This window comes from Aotus nancymaae, unplaced genomic scaffold (genome assembly GCF_030222135.1).
Source record: "Aotus nancymaae isolate 86718 unplaced genomic scaffold, 86718_ANA_hifiasm-v0.15.2.pri h1tg000036l, whole genome shotgun sequence".
NCBI lineage: Eukaryota > Metazoa > Chordata > Mammalia > Primates > Aotidae > Aotus > Aotus nancymaae.
Window position 1 is genome coordinate 47722644 of NW_026988450.1, and position 27505 is coordinate 47750148.

The following is a 27505-nucleotide window of genomic DNA, read 5'->3' on the forward strand; positions in this document are numbered from 1 at the left end:
TATATATCATACCAGGATTTCAGCTGTGTTTTTGAGTCTGATCACAGAAATGAGAAATTTAAATCACATTATACCACTTTATAGAGCCCCAAATACTTAAAAACCAAAAGGACTCAATGAATACTAACCTAATAGTGATTTTTACTCATAATGTAACCTGAGGAATCAGAGAAACTTTTTATCACCCACTAGCGATACAGGAGAGTTTGACCTTTTTCCTAATTCTAGTACCACTACCATTAATTACCATAATTCATTACCAGCTCAAGTGCCAACTCTGTGATCTGGCCCATGTTAAGTAAGCATCAGCACTTAAATAAACAAAATCTCTACCCTTTACTACTCAGACTCAGTTACAATCACGAGGAATATGTGTTCTTTCTTTATGTAAGAATGAATATGCAATAAAGGCCCAATTAATCAATGAATTACTAAACAGACAACAAACTACCTGATAAAATAAGCGAATTTTCAAATAAGCAGTAACATTTTGAGCTGGGCCTTCATGGATGCAAATTCACTAGGCAAAGACTGGGGGTAGGGGTAACACTAAAAGAACGGCAGAGGACAAGGCAAGGGCATACATACAATCACCAAAATATGAAGCTAGTTTTAATTCTAGGAGCCAGTTCTTATAGCAACCCTGAAGTGGAAAGTACTTGATAAAACAGTGACAAGTTATGAAACTGTACAGGTAGGAAGGAGGTAATATATAAACTCTGTTTATATATCAGCCTAGAAAATCTGAACTTAAATGTTTTGCCTAAAAGTCCTGTAACTTAATTGGATTTGCTCTTTCCTGTGCCTTTAATTTTCGATTTTCAAGGAAACATTTGATCAAAAACAGACAGCAGTCAATAATTCAGCCAAAAACACTTTATCCCTAGTAAGATTTCTTTCAAAGACAAGCATAATTACACACACACACAAAATAGGTGGTTCTCCAAGACTTATTACTCTTGAAACAAAAAGTTTAGAATCCATTGTTAACTCTCTAAATCATCACATAATTTTGTTTCTTCTCTATAATAAATGAAGCCCACTATATATAAATATGTACAAATAGAATATGCAAATTATACATAGTCAGACGAGATCCAAAAGTTTCTAATAATGTTATCTAAACTGTCCATTACTCTGAGAAAGCTATTAATATGGTTAAGATATGCAGTACATAATCAAATTAACTATAAATTAAGCTCTCACTTCAGAACAAGATTATGCTGTCAGAGCAACATCCGAGTCCACTTGAGCACCAATCCAACCTTATTCTCAACCTCTATTTTATAGTTTTTATTAACAATTTAAGGATAAGCACAAAAACATTCATTGATCGTGTTTTTACATCTGTTTTTAGATTTATAAAGGTTAAAGTTGTCAATAAATTTCTACATCCACAGATCATACATGAATTCATTTAAGTGAATGTAATAAGAAAAGTCAATTCAAGGGCTTTACTAGACATACCCAAATGACTAGGAGTAAAAAGACATGCAAGCAAATGAGTAAACCGGAGTCTACAATACTCAGTCTAAGGAACAGACCCCAAACACAAAGCATGAGTTTCAGAGACAAGATAAAACTCCTAAAAAGACATTAAGAGAAATAACTGGGGCATGTGGCAAGAATGATACAAAATGTCAAACAGGCTCTTATTAACTGGATTACAAAAAAGGTACGTGTATAGAAAATAAATAAGCAAATGACTAGTAAAATCAAGGAACAGGGTCAGAGGAATACCAATGGCAAAAGCTGCTATGGTGAATAACAAAAATATATAAGACATAGCATTCTTGATACTACCATTAGCAGACTAGAAAATATAACAACAAAAAAAGATCATTCATATTAGCAGTAAAAATGACAAAGCTCCTAGAAGCAAATCAAAATTAAAATGTATACAATTTTCTTTCTCTCTTTTTTTTTTTTTTTTTTTTTTTGAGAAAGAGTTTTGGTCTGTCGCCCAGGCTGCAGTGCAGTGGTATAATTTTGGCTCTTTGCAACCTCTGCCCCCCCAGATTCAAGTGATTCTCCTGCCTCAGCCTCCCAAGTAGCTGGGATTATAGGCACCCACCACCACACCCGGCTAATTGTTTTATATTTTTAGTAGAGACGAGGTTTCGTCATGTTGGCCAGGCTGGTCTCGAACTCCTGACCTCAGGTGATCCACCTGCCTCAGCCTTCCAAAGTGCTAGGATTACAGGCGTGAGCTACCATGCCTAGCTGTACAATTTTCAAGGAGATTTAAAAATGCATTTAAACACATAAAAGAAGAACTGAACACAAAGATATTCTATGATCATGGACTGGACAATATCAGCCAACACAATTTATGAGTTAAATCCAATCACAAACCCAGCAAAACTTTCTGTGGAGCTTGACAACTTATTGTAAACTTATATGAGGCCAGGCATGGTGGCTCATGCCTGTAATCTCAACACTTTGAGAGGTCGAGGCAGGAGAATAACCAAAGGTCAGGAGTTTGCGACCAGCCTGGCCAAGGTGGCAAAACCCCATCTCTACTAAAAATATAAAAATTAGCTGGGTGTGGTGGCAGACACCTGTAATCCCAGCTACTCGGGAGGCTGAGGCAGGAGAATGACTTGAACCTGGGAGGCGGAGGTTGAAGTGAGCCAAGATCACGCCATTGCACTCTAGCCTGGGCAACAAGAGTGAAATTCAGTCAAAAAAAATAAAATAAATAAAATATAAATTTAAAAATAAAACTTATATGAGAGATCAAGGAAAACAAAGACAAGGGAATTACATCCCAAATATCAAACGTGCCACCATACAATTAACAACATGTTTCTGTTGCAGAAGCAGACAAATAAATCTCTGCTAGAACAGAGAGACCAAATATAGAGCCAAATATATATAAAACCTTAGTAGGACAGACATATAAGCCAGTTAAAAAGGAATAGAAAATTGTGTTAGGACAATTAGATTTCCACACAGGAAAAAATATAAATAAAAGTACCGTATATCCCTGTCTCATATCATATACAGAAATAAACTCCAGCTAGATTAAAGAGGTAGGTAAAACACCAGCCTGGGGCCGGGCACGGTGGCTCATGACTGTAATCCCAGCACTTTGGGAGGCCAAGGCGGGTGGATCACGAGGTCAAGAGATTGAGACCATCCTGGTCAACATGGTGAAACCCCGTCTCTACTAAAAATACAAAAAATTAGCTGGGCGTGGTGGCACGTGTCTGTAATCCCAGCTACTCAGGAGGCTGAGGCAGGAGAATTGCCTGAACCCAGGGGGCGGAGGTTGCAGTGAGCCAAGATCGCGCCATTGCACTCCAGCCTGGGTAACGAGCAAAACTCCGTCTCAAAAAAAAAAAAAAAACACCAGCCTGTTGCAAGGCAAGAGTGACACCATTCTGAAGTAAAACCACCATAATGACAGGAGTTTGGCTCCAGCAGCAAGGTCTTTAAACAATGCCTGTAGCATAGATAACCTCTCATAAAGGTGTTTATCTAACCTCTCCAGTGGCCACGAGTAGCAAGAAAGTCTGAGCTACACATGTTTTACCAAAGGAGCTTGCTATATAAAGGATATTTAGGGTAGGGTGGATGTGGGAATACACCACCTCTTGGCCACCCAAAACATTATTTCTGTTAGTAATTCTCTAATAAATGTTTCTTTATGGGAAACTGGATTTGTCAGCCTCTTTCTTCAGCCTCTCAGCTCCCTTGGGCTTTGAGGGTAGCTCTGCATACGTTTACTCATAGCGGAACAGAACTGCTAATAACAAAACTTATGCTATTAGAAAGAGTTCCATTTCTGGTCATGATAAACTAGATAATTCAGACCACTCTCCTGCTGAAAGAACAAAAATGTCTGGAAAAATACATTTAAAAGTATATCTGATGACTAATGAAGATAGAAGAGCAGTGCCTTTTGTCTGAAAACAAAATATAAGAAAGAAAGAAAGAGGTGAACATAGCAATAAGGGCTGCTTTTCCTCAAGAGGCATCTATCAATTATGGAACAGAAGTCAAGAGGCTAAGAAGCAAAGCAGACCTTCTGACTGACTTACAAGATGAGAAGGTTAAAGACTGGAAATCAAAACCTACCAAGAAACTGAGAAGCCCTAGAATATCAAAGGACCATATCCTAGATGTAAAGGAGAATCAACTGTCAAAAGTACAGTCATGTGTCACTTGACAACATGGATACATTCCAAAAAAGACATCGTTAGGCAATTTCACAGAATGTATTTACATAATCCTAGATGGCATAGCCTTTTGCTCCTAGGCTATAAACCTGTATGGCATGTTACTGTACAGAATGCTGTAGGCAGCAGTAACACAATGATATGTATTTGTGTATCTAAACATGTTCAAACATAGAAAAGATACAGTGAAAATACGATACTATAACCTTATGGGACCACCATTCTATATGCAGTCCATCATTGATGGAAACATCATTATAGAACACATAACTGTACTAAAGCCCAGACTGAAATGATCTCTAACTCTAATTAAAGTGATCCAGGATTGCTAGTTCTAGCCACCAGTTAGAAACAAACAAAAACCTTAAGTAAAAGACATCATCATTCAGAAATTCAAATAAACTCTATCACATTTTATGCAATGTCTAGCACTCTATCAAAGATAACCAGGCATAGACGAAAACAATAAAAAACAAGAGAAACAATATAAAATAGAAAGAGACCCACAGGAGAGTAACATTTAAAAGGTTAGCAGACAAAATTAGACTATAATTAATATGTTCTAGGATATAAGCCTAGGCAACCAAGTGAGACCCTGTCTCTTCAAAAAAATTTAAAAAATTAGTCAGGCATGTTAGTGCATGACAGTGGTCCCAGCTACTCAGGAGGCTGAGGTGGATGGATCACTTGACCCCAGGAGGTCAAAGCTATAGTGAGCCATGATCATACCACTGCACTCAAGCCTGAGTGACAGAACAAGAACCTGCCTCAAAATTAAAAATAAATTATGTTCTGGGATATAAAATACTACAAGATTTCTGGAATAAGATCTTTAAAAGGCTAAAAGGAATCACCGACCTAGAATTCTTTACCCAGCAATATACTGTTCAGAAATGAAGTGAGGGGTCAGGCATGGTAGCTTACACCAGTATTCCCAGCACTACGGGAAGCCAAGGCAGGAGAATTGCTTAGGACCAGGAATTGAAGACCAGCCTAGGCAACATAGCGAGACCCCATCTCTACAAAAAAAAATTCGTTTTAATTAGCAAGGCATGGTGGCATGCTCCTGAAGTCCTAGTTACTCAGGAGGCTAAGGCTGGAAGATCCCTTGAGCCCAGGAGTTCAAAGTTGCAGTGAATTGTGATCACACCATTGCATTCCAGCTAGGCAAAAGAGTGAGAACCTGTTTCAAAAAAGGAAAAAGGAAAACAAGAAGTAAAATAACATTTTCACCAAAAAAAAAAACAATAGATCTTATCATCATGCCCACACATAAGGAAATACTAAAGGACATTCTTTAGGCAACTGAGAAATCCAGAAAGAAATAAAGAACAATAAAAAGCATATATACATGAGTAAATATAAACATCTGTGATATAAAATAACAATATAAAATAACAAGAATTCCTTGTGCTATTTAAAATGTATACAGAATTTAAAGAAACAAAATGTATCATAAAAAACAAAAGACCATAAAAGCTCTTAAAAACAAATTGCCATATTCTTAGGAAAGATTGTTTTATGACCATGAAAACAATTACTAGAGTGAGTTTTACCCTGTTTAATCAAAGATAACTGTTAACACTGGTCACATTTTTGAAAGCCAGTCAATCAGAAATAGTCATGCTTCTGAAATTCAGATAATCAAGAGTATCTCTCCAGTGAACAAATGCTTACAATGTGAATATATTTTTTAAATGAGATGATACATATCCTTGTATTACTAACCTTAACAATAATGGTACTCTTTACAGATAATAAATAAATGAAGAAAAATGTCCTTGCATTAGAAAAGAAAGATACAAATATTTCTGTGATTTAATAGGAGGTGTCATCAAGGCAACACTCAGAAACGATATACCTACAGCTCCTGATCAATCTCTTGTGCAGTTCTGGGTTCCTTTTCATATATGGATATTAGATTCTTACCACGCCACCCCAGAACCCAGGGCACCTGTTGTGTGAGAGTAACAACTACACTATTCCAAGTGTACAACTCCCCAACATGCTCAGTGGACTATGTCTTATAACAAAGAATATGAACGGGTAAAATCTTGTCTTTGACAACTGATGATGAGTTTTCTGAAGATAATGATCTCATCTATACCTATCTTTAAGAACTATAATACACCTTAACAGTTGTAATTATTGGCAACAAGAATTAAACTACTTGGATCAAACACTTCACATCTACTCAAAATCGTAACATTAACACTTAAAACCAAGAAAACAGAGAGGTTTAAAATTTTCTATTTCACACGCTTTTACTTCATATTCCTACTTGATAACTTTAAATATCAAATGCACTGAGTTTAGCCCTGAAATAATTTTAAAACACTTCTCTAAATGGAATACAATTATTTTCCACTGAAGCATTGTTCCACCACTCAAGTCATCTGATTTACATAAACGCCAGTTAAGCATCATAGAAATTCTAAAACATATAATTAGAGTGTCACAGATCACTTAATCTAGTCTGTCAAAACAGGGATTATTTCAATTTCTGTTTCACTTCCCTTAAAAGAAATCCTATTTGCCTTCTTTTCCCTAACAGAGAAAAAGAAAATAGCAAATTAAACTTACAATGTACTTCCGAAATCAAACTTTAAAATGATTCTGATTAACCATAAATTGACTGAAGCAGTTAACAATTTTTTTTGAATGTATTTTACTGAAACGTGGCTGACAATATATAATAATGTTACTAATACAGAATTATAAATTATTTCACTGATTACTCTTCTTATTCAAGAAAAAAAGGTCACTTTGGTTCATACAAATTGTCCAAATAAACTAGATGCATTACTAGACTAAAGTAAACAATTCTGTAAATAGCACTTCTACTTGTAGAGTTAAAACAATCATAAAAAAGCTTTTATGAAACAATACATTTCACTAAGCTAAATTTATAGAAATATGTATATTTCTATCACTTTCACACATCCTGACAATATTTGTGAAAATACAAAAATGTTTTCAATTATTTTTTAAAATTCAGAAACATGTAATTTCTTCAAATATTACGAGCCATAAATTATAATACAGAAAATTTAAGTAAATACTATGAATATCATAAACTTTAAATAAAATTCTAGCCACAATTTATAAAAGTCACATTGTTAAACAACACATATACACTATTCCAAATGAAGAAGAGAAGTACTCTGTGACACACCAAAAATTATCCTAATAAATAAATTAAATAATCATGTAGTTCCTAAATCTGTCATAGAAAGATATATGGCTGGTTCTCACACCTCCTACTAGATATCTTTACACCGCTTAAAATCTTTTCTTTTTCGCTATTATTTTCTTTCTAACAAAATAACAACTAGTCAGATTCTAAAATATGATCTTTAGAAATGAGATTAGCAAAACAATTTTAAAATACTTACTGTCTTGTTTCGTAATCTAATTATGTCTGAGACAGAGCCAGCACCACAGTACTCCATAACAATCCAGAGGTCTGTATTCTTAAAATAACTGCCATAGTACTTTACAACATATGGGCTAAAGGAAAATACATAAACAATTAAATTTAGTTAATTCCCAACAGAATTTTTTTCTTAATCCCAATACAAAGTATTTTCAGTATTTCATAATGTTCCAATAAGTTAAAGAAGTAAATTTCTGTTGTACATCAAATTCTCAATATCTAGGGTTCACCAACTATGCATAATTAGGCTTTAATTCATGGATAAATTTAATAGGATTACAAAACAGAAGAGGTCCAAATGTTTTGAGTGATTCTGTAGAAAATAAGACTTCATTCTGGCAAAGAACTTACTACTTAACATGAGGAATAAATGAAAATTTTTCCCTTTAACTAAAGCATTTTAAATATAAGTCTTCTAGGAGAGATCCAAGATGGTTGATCATTAGCAGCTCGGGGTCCTAGCTCTCAGTGAAAGCGCAGAGAACGAGAGGACGCCACACTTTCAGAGGAACATTTGTTGCTCACGGACCAGGAGATTCCCAGCGGAGGAGCCCCACGTGTCGCCAGGGCGACTCTTGTGGCCGGCGTGGCGGTTTTGCTGGCGCCTTAGCGCACCAGTTTTTGGTGCAGAGTCCAGAGATTCCCGGGCAGAAAAGCACCATCAATCTTAACACCGCTGTTTTGGCCGGCGCAGTGGATTGCTCAGATTTCGGCGCTGGGAATCGACAAGTTGGACGTCTGCTCAGAGATCTAGTTGGAAAGTCGGTAATTACAAAGACAACAGACGGATAAATATATAATGAAGGGAAGAAATCAGCGTAAAAAGGCAGAGAATACTCAAAATCAGAATGCCTCTCCTTCCACAGGGGATCGCAATTCCTCATCAGTAACGGAACAAGGCTTAATAGATTAAGAGTGTGTTCCAATAACAGAAGCAGGTTTCAAAACGTGGGTGATAAGAAACTTCTGTGAATTAAAAGAACTTGTTCTAACCCAATGCAAAGAAACTAAGAACCTTGAAAAAAGGTTTGACGAAATGTTAACGAGAATGGACAATTTAGAGAGGAATATAAGTGAATTGATGGAGCTGAAAAACACAACACGAGAACTTCGCGAAGCATGCACAAGTTTAAACAGTCGAATTGATCAAGTAGAAGAAAGGATATCAGAAGTCGAGAACCAGCTCAGTGAAATGAAACGAGAAGACAAGATTGGAAAAAAAAGGATGAAAGGAATGAGCAAAGTCTCCAGGAAATATGGGACTATGTGAAAAGACCTAATTTACGTTTGATAGGTGTACCTGAATGTGATGAAGAGAATGAATCCAAGTTGGAAAATACTCTTCAGGATATCATTCAGGAAAACTTTCCCAACCTGGCAAGGCAGGGTAATATTCAACTCCAGGTAATACAGAGAACACCACAAAGATATTCTTCAAGAAGACCAACCCCAGGGCACATAATTGCCAGATTTATTAGGGTTGAAATGAAGGAGAAAATACGAAGGGCAGCCAGAGAGAAAGGTCAGGTTACCCATAAAGGGAAACCTATCAGACTTACAGCAGATCTCTCAGCAGAAACCCTACAAGCCAGAAAAGAGTGGGGACCAATATTTAACATCCTTAAAGAAAAGAACTTTCAACCCAGAATTTCCTATCCAGCCAAACTAAGCTTTATAATCGAAGGAAAAATTAAATCCTTTGCGAACAAACAAGTACTTAGAGAGTTCACCACCACCAGGCCTGCTTTACGAGAGCTTCTGAAAGAAGCACTATACATATAAAGGAACAACCAATATCAGCCTTTCCAAAAATATATCAAAAAGAAAAGAACATTAACACAATGAAAAATTTACACTAACTAATGGGCAAAACAGCCAGCTAGTATTAAATGCCAGCATTAAAGTTATATATATTCTAATCGGATAAAAAACCCACTGGTATGCTGCATCCAGACCCATATCACATGCAACGATGCACAAAGACTCAAAACAAAGAGGAGGAAGATTTATCAACCAATCAGAGAGTAAAAATAAACAAATAAATAAAAAGCAGGAGATGCAATTCTCGCCTCTGATAAAGTAGACTTTAAAGCAACAAAGAGCAAAAGAGGCAAAGAAGGACATTACATAATGGCAAAAGGATCAATGTAACAAGAAGACCTAATGATAGATTAACGAGACAGAAAATTAACAAGGACATCCAGGACTTGAACTCAGACCCAGAACAAGTAAACTTAGTAAACATTTATAGAACTCTCCACTTCAAATACATAAAAAATACATTACCACCTCACACCTATTCCATAAGTGACTACATAATTGGAAGTAAATCACTCCTCAGTAATTGCATAGCATTTCATAGGTTTAAATGAAATATTGGTTGGCTGCTCGTTTGTTATTTTCTTCCCTTATTCCTTCCTGTTTACATCAAGTACAAGTATAATTATTGGTATAAAAGAGGTTTTCAATACCCATTACTAAACTGCATTCTAGCCTGGGCAAGAAAGCAATACTCTTATTCTCTCTCTCTCTTTCTCTTCCTTTTTCCTTCTTTTCTTTATTCTTTTCCTTTCTTTCTTTCTCAAAAAAAAAGAAAGAAAGAAAATAATATATATCTAAGAAAAAAACTGGAAAGCCAACATATTGATAATTCTACATCTAAAGAAGAAACTAGAACAAATGAAAAAGATGCACTAATCAATTATAAAAAATAAGAGCAAAAGTCCAAGTCAAAGATAGACCATGATACAGATCAAAATAGTATCATTGTATTCCAAACCAAGCAAATAAAGATATACCCAGACTGATATTAATGTCCTGTGTATTAACAAAAATAATTCAATTATAACTCAAGAGGAGAACGGATTACCTGCAACACAACAAAAACAATATAACATCCAACCTCTCCTCTACAACATTAAATTCCTGAGTATTATGAAATAATACCTAAAAAATTTTGAGTATGAAAACAATTATAACACAGGACTTTTGTAAAAAAAAAAAAAGTAGTCATTTATTAACAAAGGCAAGGGAATAATATTCTCAGATTCCAAATGCACAAAAAAGTGAAAAAAAATGGCACTGAAATTACGTTGATTCACACTAATTGACCCAAGAGCCGAATAAAAATTAAAAGATTAAAAATAATGAAGACATGGTGTAGCAATTGTTAAGCTTATTTCAAAATAAATAAATAAATAAATAAATAAATAAATAAATATAAGTCTTCTAAAGGATTTTGCATTCAGTCAAATATTAATCAACTTTAAAATAATCTACATTTCAATGACACCAAAAAAGAATTATTTTAAATTTTCTTTCATTCTGGCTTTTGAAAATTCTAGAGAAAAAAAACTATAATTTTTTCTGCTTTAATTTATAGAATTAAAATATTAGCAATTTAATTTCTAAACTGAGGTCTTATGTCTTCCAGAGGAGAATAAACTATGTTTATAGTCAAGTTGTCTTCAGGAATATTTAAAAAAGGGTAAATGACCATCAGCAGTAGTATTTCTTATGAATAAACTACATATATTGATGTATGAGAAATCTTACCTATCTCAAAGAGGCAGAATACGATATTCACAAAATACATAAAGATAGAAAATATAAGACAGCAGAAACTAAATAGAACACAACTTAAATGCTACAAGAGCTCAAATGAGGAAATAACGTTAGAATCATCCAAAGAGAACTTTGTGGAAGAAGTGAGATTTGAATGAGATTATGAAAGAAAAGTTTAAACTCCAAAGTGTAGACAGAGAATGGGGTAAGAATATTCTAGAAAAGAGAAAGGCCATGAACAAAGGTACACAAATAGGGAAAAACCAAGTATGACATGTAAGAGGACAACTTGTTCGAATAACTACGTCTATCTAGTAGTAGCTACAATCAAAAACAGTAGTTATTTTGCTGGGCACAAATGTAAGATAAATAAGACATAGAAACAAACGGGGGGAAAAAATTGAAAGTATGATAAAAGAACATGTAGAGACTCTACCAATTGTGGAAGTTAAGAGAGGACTGTCAGGGAAGACTTCTTAGTACAGCCTTTAAAATTTTAGCCATGCTCTGACATTGAGGCAGTAATAAATAGCCTATCATCCAAAACAAAAAAAAAACAACAACAAAAACCCAGGACCAGATGGATTCACAGCTGAATTCTAGCAGATGTACAAAGAAGAGCTGATACCATTCCTGCTGAAACTATCCCAGAAAACTGAGGAAAAGAGAATGCTCCCTAACTCATCTTATGAAGCCAGCATCATTCTGGTACCAAAACCTGGCAGAGATACAACGAAAAAAGATAACTTAGGCCAATATCCTTGATGAACACCAATGCAAAAGTCCTCAACAAAACATTAGCAAACCAAATCCAGCAGCATATAAAAAACCTTACCCACCATAATCAAGTAAGCTTTATCTTTGGGATGCAAGGTTGGTTCAACATACACACATCAATAAATGTGATTCATCACATAAACAGAACTAAAGATGAAAACCACACGATTATCTCAATAGACACAGAAAAGGCTTCCAATAAAATTAAACGTCCATTCATGTTAAAAACTCTCAATAAACTAGGTATTGAAGGAACATACCTCAAATAGTAAGAGCCATATATGAAAACCCCACAGCCAACATCATACTGAATGGGCATAAGTTGGAAGCATTCCCCTTGAAAACCAGCATAAGACAAAGATGCACTCTCTCACCTCTCCTATTCAACATAGTATTGCAAGGCCTGGCAAGGGCAATCAGGCAAGAGAAAGAAATAAAGGTCATACAAATAGGAAGAGAGGAAGTCCAACTATCCCTGTTTGCAGATGACATGGTCCTATATCTAGAAAACCCATAGCCTCAGCCCAAAAGCTTCTTAAGCTGATAAACAACTTCAGCAAAGTCTCAGAATACAAAAGCAATGTGCAAAAATCACTAGCATTCCTATACACCAGTAACAGTAAAGCCAAGAGCCAAATAGGGAACTAACTCCCATTCACAACTGCTACAAAAAGAATAAAAAACATTGGATGACAGCAAACTAGGGAGGACAAAGATCTCTACACTATTAAACACCGCTCAAAGAAATAAGAGATGACATAAAGAAATGGGGAGACATTCCATGCTCAGTGATAGGAAGAATTAGTATCATTAAAATGAGGTCAGGCACAGTGGCTCACATCTGTAAACCCAGCACTTTGGGAGGCTGAGGCAGGTGGATCACTTGAGGTCAGGAGTTCAAGATCAGCCTGGCGAACATGGTGAAAACCCTTTCTTTCTCTACTAACAACACAAAAATTAGTTGGGCATGGTGGCACATGCCTGTAATCCCGGTTACTTGGGAGGCTGAGGCAGGAGAATCACTTGAACTTGGGAGGTGGAGGTTGCAATGAGCCAAGATAGCACCACTGGGCAACAGAGCAAGACTCCATCTCAAAAATATATATATATATTTACATATATACACACATATATCATTAAAATGGCCATACTGCCCAAAGCAATTTATAGATTCAATGCTATTCTTATTAAAACTACCATTTGAGATTCTGCACAGAACTAGAAAAAACTATTTTGAAATTCACATGGAACCAAAAAAGAACCCAAATAGCCAAGGCAATCCTAAGCAAAAAAAACAAAGCTGGAGGCATCATGCTACCTGACTTCAAACTATACTACAGGGCTACAGTAACCAAAACAGCATGGTGATGATACAAAAAAAAAGACACATAGATTAAGGAAACAGAATAGAGAACCCAGAAATAAGACCATAATACTACAAATATGTGATCTTTGACAAACATGACAATAACAGATGATGGAAAAAGGATTACCTATTTAATAAATGATGCTGGGATAACTGGCTAGCCATATGCAGAAGATTGAAACTAGACCCCTTCCTTATATCACGTGCAAAAATTAAACTCAAGATGGATTAAAGGCTTAAATGTAAAACCCCAAACTATAAAAACCCTAGAAGATAACCCAGGCAATACCATTCATGACATACACATGGGCAAAGATTTCGTGACAGACACCAAAAGCAACAACAAAAGCAAAAATTGGCAAATGGGATCTAATAAAACCGAAGAGCTTCTGTACAGCAAAAGAAACTATCGAGAGAGGTCGGGCGTGGTGGCTCACACCTGTAATCCCAGCATTCTGGGAGGCCAAGGCGGGCGGATCACAAGGTCAAGAGATCGAGACCATCCTGTCCAACACGGTGAAACTCCATCTCTACCAAAAATACAAAAATTGGCTGGGCATGGTGGCACACGCCTGTAGTCCCAGCTACTTGGGGGGCTGAGGCAGGAGAATTGCTTGAACCTGGGAGGCAGGAGAATTGCTTGAACCCGGGAGGCAGAGGTTGCAGTGAACTGAGATCATGCCACTGCACTCCAGCCTGGTGCCTGGCAATGGAACAAAACTCTGTCTCAAAAAAAGAAATTATCAAGAGAGTAAACAGACAACCTACAGAATGAGAGAAAATTTTTGAATAAACTATGCATCCAACAAAGGTCTAATATCCAGCAGCTATAAGGAACTTAAACAGATCTACAAGAAAAATAAAACAAACAACTCCATTAAAAAGTGGGCAAAGGGTATGAACAGACACTTTTCAAAAGAAGACCTACATGTGGCCAACAAGCCCTGGATGAAGAAAAGCTCAACATCACTGGTCATTAGAGAAATGCAAATCAAAATCACAATGAAATACCATGTTACACCAGCCAGAATGAATATTATTTAAAGTTAAAAAAAAATAACAGATGCTGGTAAGGTTGTGGAGAAAAATGAATGCTTAAACACTGTTGGTGAGAGTGTAAATTAGTTCAACCATTGTGGAAGACAGTGTGGCAATTCCTCAAAGACAGAGAGACAGAAATGCCATTCAACCTAGCAATCCCATTACTGGATATATACTCAAAGGAATATAAATTGTTCTAGTATAAAGACACATGCATGCTTACGTTCACTGCAACTAGCACTCTTCACAATAGCAAAGACATGGAATCAACCTAAATGCCCATGAAGGATAGACTGGATAATGAGAATCTGGTACATACACACCATGGAATACTATGTAGCCATAAAAAAGAACAAAGTCATGTCCTTTGCAGAGACATGGATGGAGCTGGAGGCCACTGTCCTTAGGAAACTAACATAGGAACAGAAAACCAAATACCACTTCTCACTCATAAGTGGGAGCTAAACGATGAGAACACATGGACACACAGAGCGAACAACACACACTGGGACCTAACAGAAGGTGGAGGGTGGAAAGAGGGAGAGGATCCAGAAAAATAACTAATGGGTACTAGACTTAATACCTGGGTGATAAAATAATCTGCACAACAAATCCCCATGACACAAGTTTACCTATGTAACAAACCTGCACATGTACCCCTGAACTTGAAATAAAAGTTAAAAATAAATAATAAAAATATCAGTCATTTAAAAAATAGAAGTTTAAAATTTTTCTGTTATAATTTTATATTAAAAACAAAGGCAATAAATACAAAATACAAAAAAATTGATTATGTCTTGAAGTCTAAGGTAGAACAGAGTGGTTAGAGCTGAAGGGCCTAAATTCAATCCTGTTTTATCCCTCCATTACCTCTTACAGAGACTTGCTCCCCACTGGTCTCTTTGTCACAGTTTTCTCCCCACTTCAAATCTATGCTACATACAGTTGACAAGGTACCTTACTTTAAAACAAACGTAAAATAAGCTGATCATTCTGCTCCTCTAGTTAAACAAAAATTCTCCAATAGCTCTCCATTACCCAAAGGAAAAGGTCCTATCTGCTTCATATCACACATAAGTTCTTTCAAAGTCTACCTTGTATCCATATCTCTGATCACTCTCTACCTCATATCTTAAATTTCCAGGCATACTTAGCTTTGCTAGGTCTTGGGAATGGAAAGTATGTATTAGGAGTTCATAAATGAACCATTTAAGAAAAGTGCTTGTTTACAAACAAATGAAATTAAAAATAGATATAGAACTTCAATATATGGGAAACATAAAAACAAACTTTCTTTATATGTACTCCTTTGAGGTACTGAGCCTATGTGGAAACTTTTATAGGGAGTAGTGTTCCTACACCTGGCTGTGCATCAGAACCACCTGTTACCCAAGCACATACCCTTTGAGGTTCTAATACGGTAGGTTTTTAAAAGCTCTACCAGTGACTCTGATACAGACTCAGAGTTCAGCTTCACTCCACCAGTGGATAGACCACATATCCTTCAGAAAAAAAAATTCTCTCTTTTTTTTTTTTTTGAGATAGAGTCTCACTCTGCCACCTAGGCTAGAATGCAGTGGCACCATCTTGGCTCACTGCAGTGTCTGCCTCCCGGGTTCAAACAATTCTCATCCCTCCCCCCCAAGTAGCTGGGATTACAAGCCTGTGTCACCACACTCAGCTAATTTTGGTAGTTTTAGTAGAGATAGGGTTTCACCAGGTTGGTTCGCCACAACCTCTGCTTCCTGGGTTCAAGCGATTCTCCTGCCTCAGCCTCCTGAGTAGCTGGGATTACAGGTGTGTGCCACCACACCTGGCTAATTTTTTGTATTTCTACTATACTCACTTTAATCCAAGCCACCAACTTCTTTTAAAATGTACATTTTATTTTTACTCATATATCATGAGGCCAACAGATCAGTAAACTATTGCTATTGAAAAGATATACTGCTATACGTACAGCTCCCAAGAGGAGGAGGTGTGCTGTGTCACAGAGGGCTCCACAGGGACAGTTAGGAGGGTTAGTTAGGAAGCAGAGAAAGTGAGGGGAGGGAAAGTAGGCAAGAATCTTTATGTGGTTTCTGTGGAAGAGAACAGTTGAGACAGGGCAAAACAGGTTTAGGATTGGCTACTTTGAGTATTTCAAGTGGGTTCTGGGGCACAGGATTTTCTCTGGTTGTCTGGTACCTAACCCTGGGGCAATCTGGGAAGGGGAAAAGTTGACCCTAGAGTGTGACCATGGAGGTGGTGGGGTGTTTGGGGTCTAGATAGGTTGATGTGCATATGAAAGACATCCTCACATGGGAGTTAGTTTGCTGTCTCTAGGAATTAGCTAACCCTGAGAAGGGCAGTCACTTCAGTTTTAGCAAGGTCCCAGATATCAAAGCATTACGGATACAGAAAATAAAAAGATATGCTTAATACAATCTCCTGCATGGACTAACACCACTTTTTAATTGGTCTCCCTATATTCACATTTGCTTCCCTACAATCTAGCTTTCATTCAGCAGCCACAGAAACTTTAAAAGTATAAATTACATCATGTTATTCCTCTACTTAGAATTCTTCACTGATTTTTTTTCTTGTATATCAAACAAAGCCCATTCTCTTTACCTTTGTTTTGAGGCCCTTCATGGTCAGGCTTCTGCCTACATATGCAATGCCATTATGTTCTACTCATATGTGGAATCTTCCTCAGAAACAGTGTTCAAATTGCATCTTATCTAGAAACAACAGGTAAGAGTGTAGCATGCTCTGACAGAAGCCAGGGGGTGCTCAGGGACACGCTGAACAGGCCAGGAGGAAATGCTCTATTCTGCCGTAAAAGTTGTCTCTTCCCTTTGCTCAGCAAACCTAACTCATCAATCAGGACTCAGCTTAGGTATGAACTCCCTGGGAAAGCTTTCCCTGAATCCCCAAACATGAGGTATCAGGTATCTCCTCTAATCCACGCAGTTCCCCATATCTATCCCATCACAGTTCTTACCACACTGTGTATTAAAACAGCCTACCCATTCAACTGTCTCTTCCAGCTAAGTGAAAGTCTCTCTAAACCCTGAGACTCATTCTTTGTTATATCTCTTCTGAGAACACATCAGGGCTAGACTTAGGAGTAGGTGGTACTCAATACATATTAGTTGAATGAGTAAAAAGGGGATAAGTGTGTGCTCTGAGTCGTAAAAATGTATTTCTCTTTGTTTAGATACGAAAAGTTCCTTCTCCGGCATATAAGCACCAGGAGGGTAGGGGCTATGTCAATCGTGGTTCCCTCGTATCCATATTACCTGGCACATAGCATTGCTAACCAGCTGTTGCCTCATGCCTTGAGAGTGTTTCACTTTGAACTGTTGGAATCTTTTTACAGGCATTGCTTTCTTCAACACTCGCCCTGGAGTAGGGTAAATGTGGGTTCTTATTGCATCTCAGTTACTAACTAGCAGTGTGATCTTGGGCAATTCACGTAAAAGCTCTAGGTGTCATTTTCTGTACCTGCAAAATTGTTTTTAAATACGCTTTAGCACTATAAGACTTTTCTTCAAATAAAAATTTCAAGAGTCCCCTATATTTAAAAAAAAAAAAAAGCAATAATGAGGTTCTGATTCTACTCCATTCTTCAGTAAAGGAAACAACCCTAAAAGTACCTCCTTAGAGCAGAGTATGATCGGAAAAACACTAAACTAGCTGACCCACAAAAGTGTAGTCTAGCACTAACATTCTACGATTTATCCACACATCTACAACCCTCTGATCTTTGACAAAGCTGTCAAAAACAAGCAATGGGGAAAGAATTCCCTATTTAATAAGTAGTGTTGAGAAAACTGGCTAGCCATATGCAGAAAGCTGAAACTGGATTCCTTCCTTACACCTTATACAATTAACTCCAGATGGATTAAAGATTTAAACATAAGACCTAACACCATAAAAACCCTAGAAGAAAACCTAGGCAATACCATTCAGGACAAAGGCACAGGCAAGGACTTCATGACTGAAACACCAAAAGCAATGACAACAAAAGCCAAAATAGACAAATGGGATCTAATTAAACTTAAGAGCTTCCATACAGCAAAAGAAACTATCATTAGAGTGAGCCAGCAACCAACAGAACAGGAAAAAAATTTTGTAATCTACCCATCTGACAAAAGGCTAATAATCAGAATCTACAAAGAACTTAAACAAATTTACAAGGAAAAAAAATCAAAAAGTGGGCAAAGGATATGGACACTTCTCAAAATAAGACATACAGCCAACAAACATATGAAAAAAGCTCATCATCACTGGTCATTAGAGAAATGCAAATCAAAACTACACTGAGATATGATCTCACACCAGGTAGAATGGCAAACATTAAAAAAACCAGGAGACAACAGATGCTGGAGAGGATATAGAAAAATAGGAACACTTTTACACTGTTGGTGTAAATTCATTCAACCATTGTGGAAGACAGTGTGGCGATTCCTCAAAGATCTACAACCAGAAATACCACTTGACCCAGCAATCCCATTACTGGATACATATCCAAAGGATTATAAATCATTCTATTATAAAGACATAAGCACACGTATGTTTACTGCAGCACTGCTTACAATAGCAAAGGCTTGGAATCAACCCAAATGCCCATCAATGATAGACTAGATAAAGAAAATGTGGCACACATACACCATGGAATACTATGCAGTTATAAAAAAGGATGAGTTCATGTCCATTGCAGGGACATGGATGAAGCTGGAAACCATCATTCTCAGCAAACTGACACAAGAACAGAAAACCAAACACCGCATGTTCTTGCTCATAAGTGCGTGCTGATCAATGAGAACACACAGACACAGGGAGGGCAACATCACACACCAGGGCCTGTCCAGGGGTGGGAGGGGGCTGGGGAGGGATAGCAGAGGGCTGGGGGACTGGGGAGGCATAACATTCGGAGAAATACCTAATGAAGACGACGGGGCGGATGAATTCTGCAAACAACCATGGCACATGTATACCTATATAACAAACCTGCATGATCTGCACATGTATCTCAGAACTTAAAGTATAATAAAAATAAATAAATATTTATTTATTAAATGTCTACTCTGTACCTGGTACTGAACTGGGCACTGAACATTCAGCAATAAACAAAGCAGACGGGCTCCCTTCGATGTTTATGCCAACATGCAGTATTCAGTCCATTATTAAATATTCACTTAAAATGAACAAAAAAAAAAGATTAAAACACCCCCTTTGGTCTTTTTATTAAGTGTAGAAAGCAAGACAATTTACCAAATTCCCAAATAGACTGAATGTATTAAGAAAATAGTTAAATTTCAGAACTGCACATCTCATTTTCCCTAACCAAAATTTCAGTGTATTATGTGGGAATTTTTCAATTCATACTGTTTTCTTCCAATCATTTTTATGCTAATTTCTTAATAACATGTTTACATTAATACTAGTAATTGGTAGCTAAAATCCAGGTTTGTCCCTGTTATTTCCTTTTTTTGTTTTTTAAGACGGAATCTTACTCTGTTACCCAGGCTGGAGAGCAGTGGCACGATCTCAGCTCACTGCAACTTCTGCCTCCCGGGTTCAAGTGATTCTTCTCCCTCAGTCTCCCAAGTAGCTGGAATTACAAGCACCCACCACCATGTCCAGCTAATTTTTGTATTTTTAGTAGAGATGGAGTTTTGCCACGTTGGCCAGGATGGCCTTGAACTCCTGACCTCAGATGATGCGCCCGCCTTGGCCTCCTAAAGTGCTAAGATTACAGGCGTGAGCCACCATGCACAGCCCTAATTTATTTTTTACTTGCCCTATCTTTTAGCATTTTAGGGTCTTTTAACCAACTAATTTTTTGATCCTTTGCAACTTCATACTTACAATATAAATTTGACAGCAAAATCTAAAAGGCAGAAACCATTTTTCACTAATATTTGCTTCACTATTTATTTTGTTCAACAAATATTTGAGAAGTACCTCAAATAAAGAATTCTAGAACTTTTATACCACTTTACAGCAGAATGTGCAAGGCATTCTGCTATAAAGTGGTTACAAAAGTTCTTGAATTCTATTCCCATTACCTTCCCATTGTATTATTTACTTTTCTTTCCCTTTCAAAGCTTAAGTGCATAACAAGAATAAGTACCTGATTTCCCTAGGGTTCCTTCAATCTGTAATGCTCTTCCTCATCCTCCTCATACGTACCATACCCACTCATTCATTCATCAAAACTCATAGTGCTAGGCACTGAACAGGTACTAATAAAAAAATATAGATGATTCCTTTTCTTAAGGAATGAAGAGAAGAATAGAGATAGTGATGACATTTCAGAAGGAAAATCTACCAGACTCAGTATCATCAGAAGTATCACAAAAAGGAATAAAAAATGACTCCCAGTCTTGTTAAAAGACTAAGTAGATGATGATGCCTTTGACACATAGGAATTTGAAAGGCTTGTCTGGAATGTTTACAACTGGTTTTAGAATGCTAAATGTGTAATTCCCTCTGGATATTCTAGTTGAGTTGCCCAAACAGAAATTATTAAATAGAAGTACTCATTAGTATCTGAGTAACCATTATGTGGCAGGATCCAAGGACAATGAGTAAAATACAATCCCCAAACTCAAAGAACTTAAGACTCAGATGATAGAGAATACAAGTAAGCAGGCACTTGAAAGAGAAACTCAGGTAAGAGACTGGAGGTGTAAGCACTAGCTGGAACATGAAGGACCCTGTACGCCACTCTCGGAGACTGGATTTAAGGTGAGCCACAGGTTTTAAACGGGGAATGCTTGATTAGATTTGCATTTTAGAAAGAACACTCTAGCTTCAATGAAGATGATGGGTTGGAGGAGGCAAAAAATGAAAGACGAAGTGAACAAATAAGAAACTGGTATAGAAATCTAAGCAAGAGTTGACAGGTTCCAAGATGTACAAAGATTAAGGGAAGAGATATGTAATAGTAATATTTGAGACCCTGACTTTCCTAGACAATATTCAAAGTACAACGCTAATCCCTGAACTATTTTTAACCATAATAACAAAATAATACTAGCATCAGGCAAGTATAAAGCATACCTGATAGGCCGAGCACTATGCTATCTCATCTCCTATTCTGTATCAAATGGTGGGAACCACAGCTGAGGAATGTACCTTTTTTTTCTATAATCACTTGAATTTCACATGCTATGGAAAATATGTAATGTAATTTAAATATACAGCATACTCTAAAGAAAAGCAAAATTGAACAGATTAAAGCAGCAAAGTTCCTCTAGGATTATTCAGTCACTTCATTAACCAAAAAGCTTATAATCTATAGATCCTATGTACTGTTAGGAGAGAAAGCTTTCCATAAATCTCTTAATTACAAGGCCTTGAACTGATGAGGGGTAACAATGTATCCAGACTACCCTATGTCACCAGCTCTAAGTCACACATGAGAAAATTCTGACAAATAAGATTGAAGCTGAAGGTTTCTGGGAAATCCCCTTCTCTGCTTCTTCCTTTCTTCCTCCTGCCTGGAATGCAGACATACAGCCCTGTTGTAGCCATGAGATAATAAGCATGAGGACAAACCATACGCTAAGGATGGGGAAGTACAAGAAAAGAAGTCTGAGACATGGCTGTTACTTTATTGCTGCAGACCTTTTGTTAAGGCAGAATAATAAATCCCTCTGTGGTTAAGTAACTTTAGGTTAAACACAGTCGTTATTTATACACTCTGCATTCCTCATAGAATAAAGCCCAGGCTACTTAACATTGCCTAAGACTCTTCTCACCATCAGCTCCATTTAACTATCCAACCTCATTTCATTCTATTCTCTGTCCCATACTTTCCACTCCAAAAATTCTAAATCTTGTCAGAAGAGCACACCCCAATGAGCTGTTTTTACCTTTCTACCTGTTAATTCCCTGGACTCTCCCTTATCATTCCATTTCTTTACCAAATTAATTCTTTGTCAGCATTCCAAATTTCCTGGCTCTACTGGCTGAGGAAGATGCCCTGACTTCTTCTCACATCACCCATGCAAGAGTCTGTACAATTAGTGTGCTATATTACAGCTATTTATGTATATATTTGTCTTCCCAACCTCACTACCAGCCTCTCAAAAAGAAAAAAGTATCTTAGTTCTTTTGGCATTCCTAGATCTTAGCACAGTACCCGGTCAACTGAAGATGTTCAGTGAATGTTTGTAGAGTGAATTAGATTTACATAAAACATAACTTCTTAATTAGTAAAAAAGTGATTATATAATACAGACTGTTAAATGATCCTTTTAACATCAAAAACTTCTTTTGACTCATAAATTTGTCCTAAAAATGCCCAGGCTGTAGTGCAGTGGTGGAAACATAGCCTTGAACTCCTGGCCTCAATCACCCCACCTCAGGTTCCTACGTAGCTAGGACTACAAGTCCAAGCTACCACACTTCCCTAATTTTTTCTTTTTCAGTAAAGAAAGGATCTCACTATGTTGCCCAGGTTGGCCTTGAACTCCTGGGCTCCTTTACCCTCAATGCTCTGGCCTCCCTAAGGGTTGAGATTACAGGCATGAGCCACCACATCCAGCCTCATTTCTGATTTTAAGCAGAAAAGCTGCAAAGAGCTGTAACTCCTAAAGACACTTGACAAAGCCATCCTCACCTTCCTTAAAAGATTAATCTCACTTCCAATGGGAAGTCAGAAATGAAAACTAAGCCTGGCTTGGTGGCTCATATCTATAATCCCTGCACTTTGGGAGGCTGAGGCAGGCAGATCACCTGAGGTCAGGAGTTGGAGACCAGCCTCACCAACATGGAGAAACCCCACCTCTATTAAAAATACAAAATTAGGCAGGTGTGGTGGCATATGTTTGTAATTCCAGCTACTCAAGAGGCTGAGGCAGGAGAATTGCTTGAACCTGGGAGGCGGAGGTTGCGGTAAACCAAGATTGCGCCACTGCCCTCCATCGCGCCACTGCCCTCCAGCCTGGGCAACAAGAGCAAAATTTCATCTCAAAAAAAAAAAAAGAAAAGAAAAGAAATGAAAACTAAACAGATGATCAAAGAATAAATTTTGTTATATGTTATTAGCAAAACTTATCAAAACAAGGGTAAACAAAGAAATAAAATCTCTTCATACCTGTCACATTGCTGCATTATGGAAATTTCTTTGATTATTTCCTGAAGATCTGATTCAACAGGTACTTGTTTAATTGCGACAACTTGACCAGATTCCTTGTGTATTGCTTTAAATACACTTCCATAAGACCTAAAAGAAAACAAAACATTATCTTTTTCCTATCAAATATCATAACTATAAGATTACAAGTCTACTATGAGTTTTCTGTGGATAGTCTTTTCTAGTTTAAAACACTATTTAAATGATTTTTAAAAATCAAAGGAAACAAGTAACAATTTTAAAAGTTAATGAATTATATCTTGGCTTTATTGCTTCAACTACAGACTTAAAAATCATCAAGTTAATATATAATGAGTGGCTATTTTTCTTATGAATGAAATAAATAAACTAACGTTTTGTCAACTCAAACAAATGCAGCATTAAGAAGACATAAATGGAAATTAAAAGAATGAAATGTCCATTAAAAATAGCCAAAGCCTCAAATTAGGAGAAAAGGCTGATCTCAAGCAAAATGACCCCCAGAATATCAAAAAATCATACCTCTGTTCAGAGTACTTAACAGTTAAAACCTCCAGCTGGGGACCACATTAACATCAAAGTTAGAGAAGCAAGCAATTTGCAGCCATCTGCTTGTACCTGATTTACAGATCCAAGGTCTCTTTAAAAAAAATGTTCTTTTCACTACCTTTTCTTCAAGGGAAAAACTACACACTCACAGGTAAATAAAATGAGGAACAGGGTCTGATAGTCACTTGCCCAAAACCTGTCTCCTGAAACTTAGCCACCTGAATATTCATGTGTTTTTAAAAGCAAAAACAAAGAAGGAAGAAGCCATTTATATCTTAGTATGAACTTTGAAATGAGCTTAAACACTACTATGTACTGAGTTCTTACTATAAACCAGGTCCTATGCTAGTTGCATTATGAAATTTAACCCTCACAATCATAAGGAAAAACACTATTATTGTCATTAAAAGATGAGAAATAGACCAGAAGGGCCAGAATTCAAACACATCCTGACCTGAAAAATCATGTTTTTCTCACCATATTTTTCTACAGAAGAGAAAGAAGAGCAAGCCAATGGAAGACATGGAATGTTTCCTAATATTAGGAATCTATGCAGATCCCTTTCAAATTTATAATCTTTTAAAATAAGTGAAAAAGAGACAAATAAGTGATAAAGTAGCTACTTCAATAAACTATATTTTATCCTCTCCTTTGTTTCTTTGGGCTCTCTGAAGTAACTTAATTTGGTTTGGTACCCAAAGTCAAATTGGGCTGGGAGCTAGGGAGTGTATGTGTGTGTATCTCTCCTTAAAAGCCATATGTGTGCATGTGCATTTCCTTCAAAAGCTAACATAGAATTCAGTGCTAGATCATCTCATGTCTAGTAGGCAACACCATCACTCCTTTCTAAGGACTCCTCAGCACTACGAAAGAGAAGCTGCAATCCCCATTCCCCAGAATCTGCTTCCCTCAATGGTTCCTCATAAAAATATGCCAGTGAGAAGAACATGCATATGTGAATACAAAAAGTTAAGGAGAAACTATTTTTCTCCAGATATAGTTGTAGCAGACGCACTGACAGATACAAAGTGCACAGAGGCTTCCTGCTGCGCTTCCGACAGCCACCACTGTTACAGACTGACGTACTTGGTGGGAGTTTCTCAAGACTGCAGGATTCCAGCAGATTTCCAGAGAGCTTTTGAGAAACACCCACTTCAGTGCTTCAGGCTGAGATCTTCAATGCTGACTTCGACCTTCAACCTTTAGCAACAGTTTTCATGAGCTTTGCATCCCTGGCCCCTCCACAATTCATTTGAGCTCCTAACTTTATTACTAAACTCTTTATATTAGATAGAGTAGCTATGAGTAGCTTCTCTTTTCCTGACTATATCCTGATAGCAATACAATTTTTGGTAGAAGTGGTTCCAAGGGAAAGAATCTTAAAGATGGGAATCTTGAATTCATTCTTTCTTAGATGTTGATATGGTCTGGCTCTGTGTCCCCACCCAAATCTCACCTTGTAGCTACCATAATTCCCATGTGTTGTGGTGAGAACTCAGTGAAAATGACTGAGTCTCATGCTGTTCTCATGATAGTGAATGGGTCTCACAAGATCTGATGGTTGTAAAAATGGGAGTTTCTCGGCACAAGCTCTCGCTTTGCCTGCTGCCATCCATGTAAGATGTGACCTGCTCTTCTTTGCCTTCTGCCATGTTTATGAGGCCACCCTAGCCATGTGGAACGGTAAGTTGATTAAACCTCTTTCTTTTGTAAATTGCCCAGTCTCAGGTATGTATTTATCAGCAGCATGAAAACAGACTAATACAGATGTGCAGACAGTAATGACTTCAATACAAGTAACAAATAGAATACTGTCGGTCTCTGGCATTTAGTGGCAAAACAGTTATTTAAATTATCACCCTTAGTTGCCTGGAGACTAATCCAAGCTTTGAAAGACCAAGTAGCAGTATCAATACAATGCTTGGTGAAAATAAAGTACAAGGACTATAGAATGGGCTGCTGCCTCTGCACTTGAAAAGTTACAGAACAAACATAACAAGCTAAAGGTTTAAATGTCCTGCCCAAGACTGAGAGAATCAGAAAACTTCTGAATTTCTTAATTTTTTACAGAAACAGAGTTGAGATTTCTGTAAAACAAACTCTAGCTAGAGTCTTACTGGAAGCTGAATTACATTGCAAGTTGAATTCACATCACCACCAGGTCTATTATGTTAAAATTGAGGCATATAACAGTGAAGACAGGTACCTAGAGAACTGGTATTAGGACATTTAGACAGAGTCTCATTAATCTGAGTACCTTGAACCCCCAAATCCTATCAAGCCTCCCTTGCTATCAAAAGCAACTCTGCCCTCCTGTCTGAGAAAATTAACCTTACAATGTCTGAAGACTCTATCTACCTTCTGAGGCAGTCACTTTTCAGGAGAATGGACTGGACCTCCAAACCACTCCACCACCACTTCTCATTGCTTCCAGACCCAAAGTTATACTCAACTCCCATAGACACCAGGGAGACAAGTATAAAATTTAACCCCAGCAGCTACCATTCACACTAAAAAAGTTGTAAGATTTTGCCAATTTTTATCAGAACCGTAAAGAATACATGTGAGAACAAATGCTAAGATTTCCAGAGAGAAAGAATTTATTGATATGGATGCAAAACTAGAAATTCCAGACTCAATGTGTTAGCTCAAACAATTGGGGGTGTCCCTAACAGTTGCTCACCCATTAACTGAAACCTGGACTCAAAAGTGGCCCACAGTAAGTGAAATGCTAAGTGAGCCTCAGTATACACTGAAGGAAGGAGATCAAAGGCTCAAGGAAATGGGATACTAGAAAGGATATATATTATATGTGCCATGCTTACACACTCCCTGTGTTTACAAAAAGGGTCCAGGGGATATCAGCATTGATGAAAGCTCTATTAATGCAGGAGAAAGATGACAAATTTGCCAACAGTGAAACTGGCTCCTTAAGTTTAATAGATAATGGGATCCCAAGACAAGAGAAGTGGCAACATCTATTCACCCTCAGGTGAGTCCCACCTTGTCTCACAAGGTGGGAACAGTTACCGTAATGAGTAACAAAGAAAGGCTGAATTACAGTTTTATTTTATTACACATGTAGGTCTTGATATTAAAGCCATACTATCTTCATTTAAAAAAAAAACTATAAGTGTCATTTAAACACTGTATAAAACATACTGGGCACCCTTCTGGAGGGGAGGAGGTAAAATATACACAACATAAAATTTACTATTTTAAACATTTTAAAGCATACCAGTGGCATTTAGTGCGTTCACAATGCTGTGTAACAATTATCTGTATTTAGTTCCAAAACATATAGAACCTGCTTTGTCTCTATAGATTTATCCATTCTAGATACTTCATATAAATGAAATCATACAATATGTGACCTTTTGTATCTGGCTTCCTTCACTTAGCATAATATTTTGTAGGTCCAACTACACTGTAACATGTATCAATACTTCACTCCTTTTTATAGCTAAAAGGTC

At 37.0% G+C, this 27505-nt stretch overlaps 1 protein-coding gene across 2 annotated transcripts in view; it reads right to left on the minus strand.

Annotated features, from left to right (window-relative positions):
• STK3 (serine/threonine kinase 3) overlaps positions 1-27505 on the minus strand; it is a 351314-nt gene that overhangs the window by 276491 nt on the left and 47318 nt on the right. For both annotated transcript variants that reach the window (XM_012455810.3, XM_064384446.1), the window contains exons 3-4: positions 23466-23594; positions 7580-7694 (exon numbers count right to left, since the gene is read on the minus strand). In XM_012455810.3, the coding sequence (XP_012311233.1) occupies positions 7580-7694; positions 23466-23594 (244 nt within the window). The remainder of the gene's footprint in view (positions 1-7579; positions 7695-23465; positions 23595-27505) is intronic.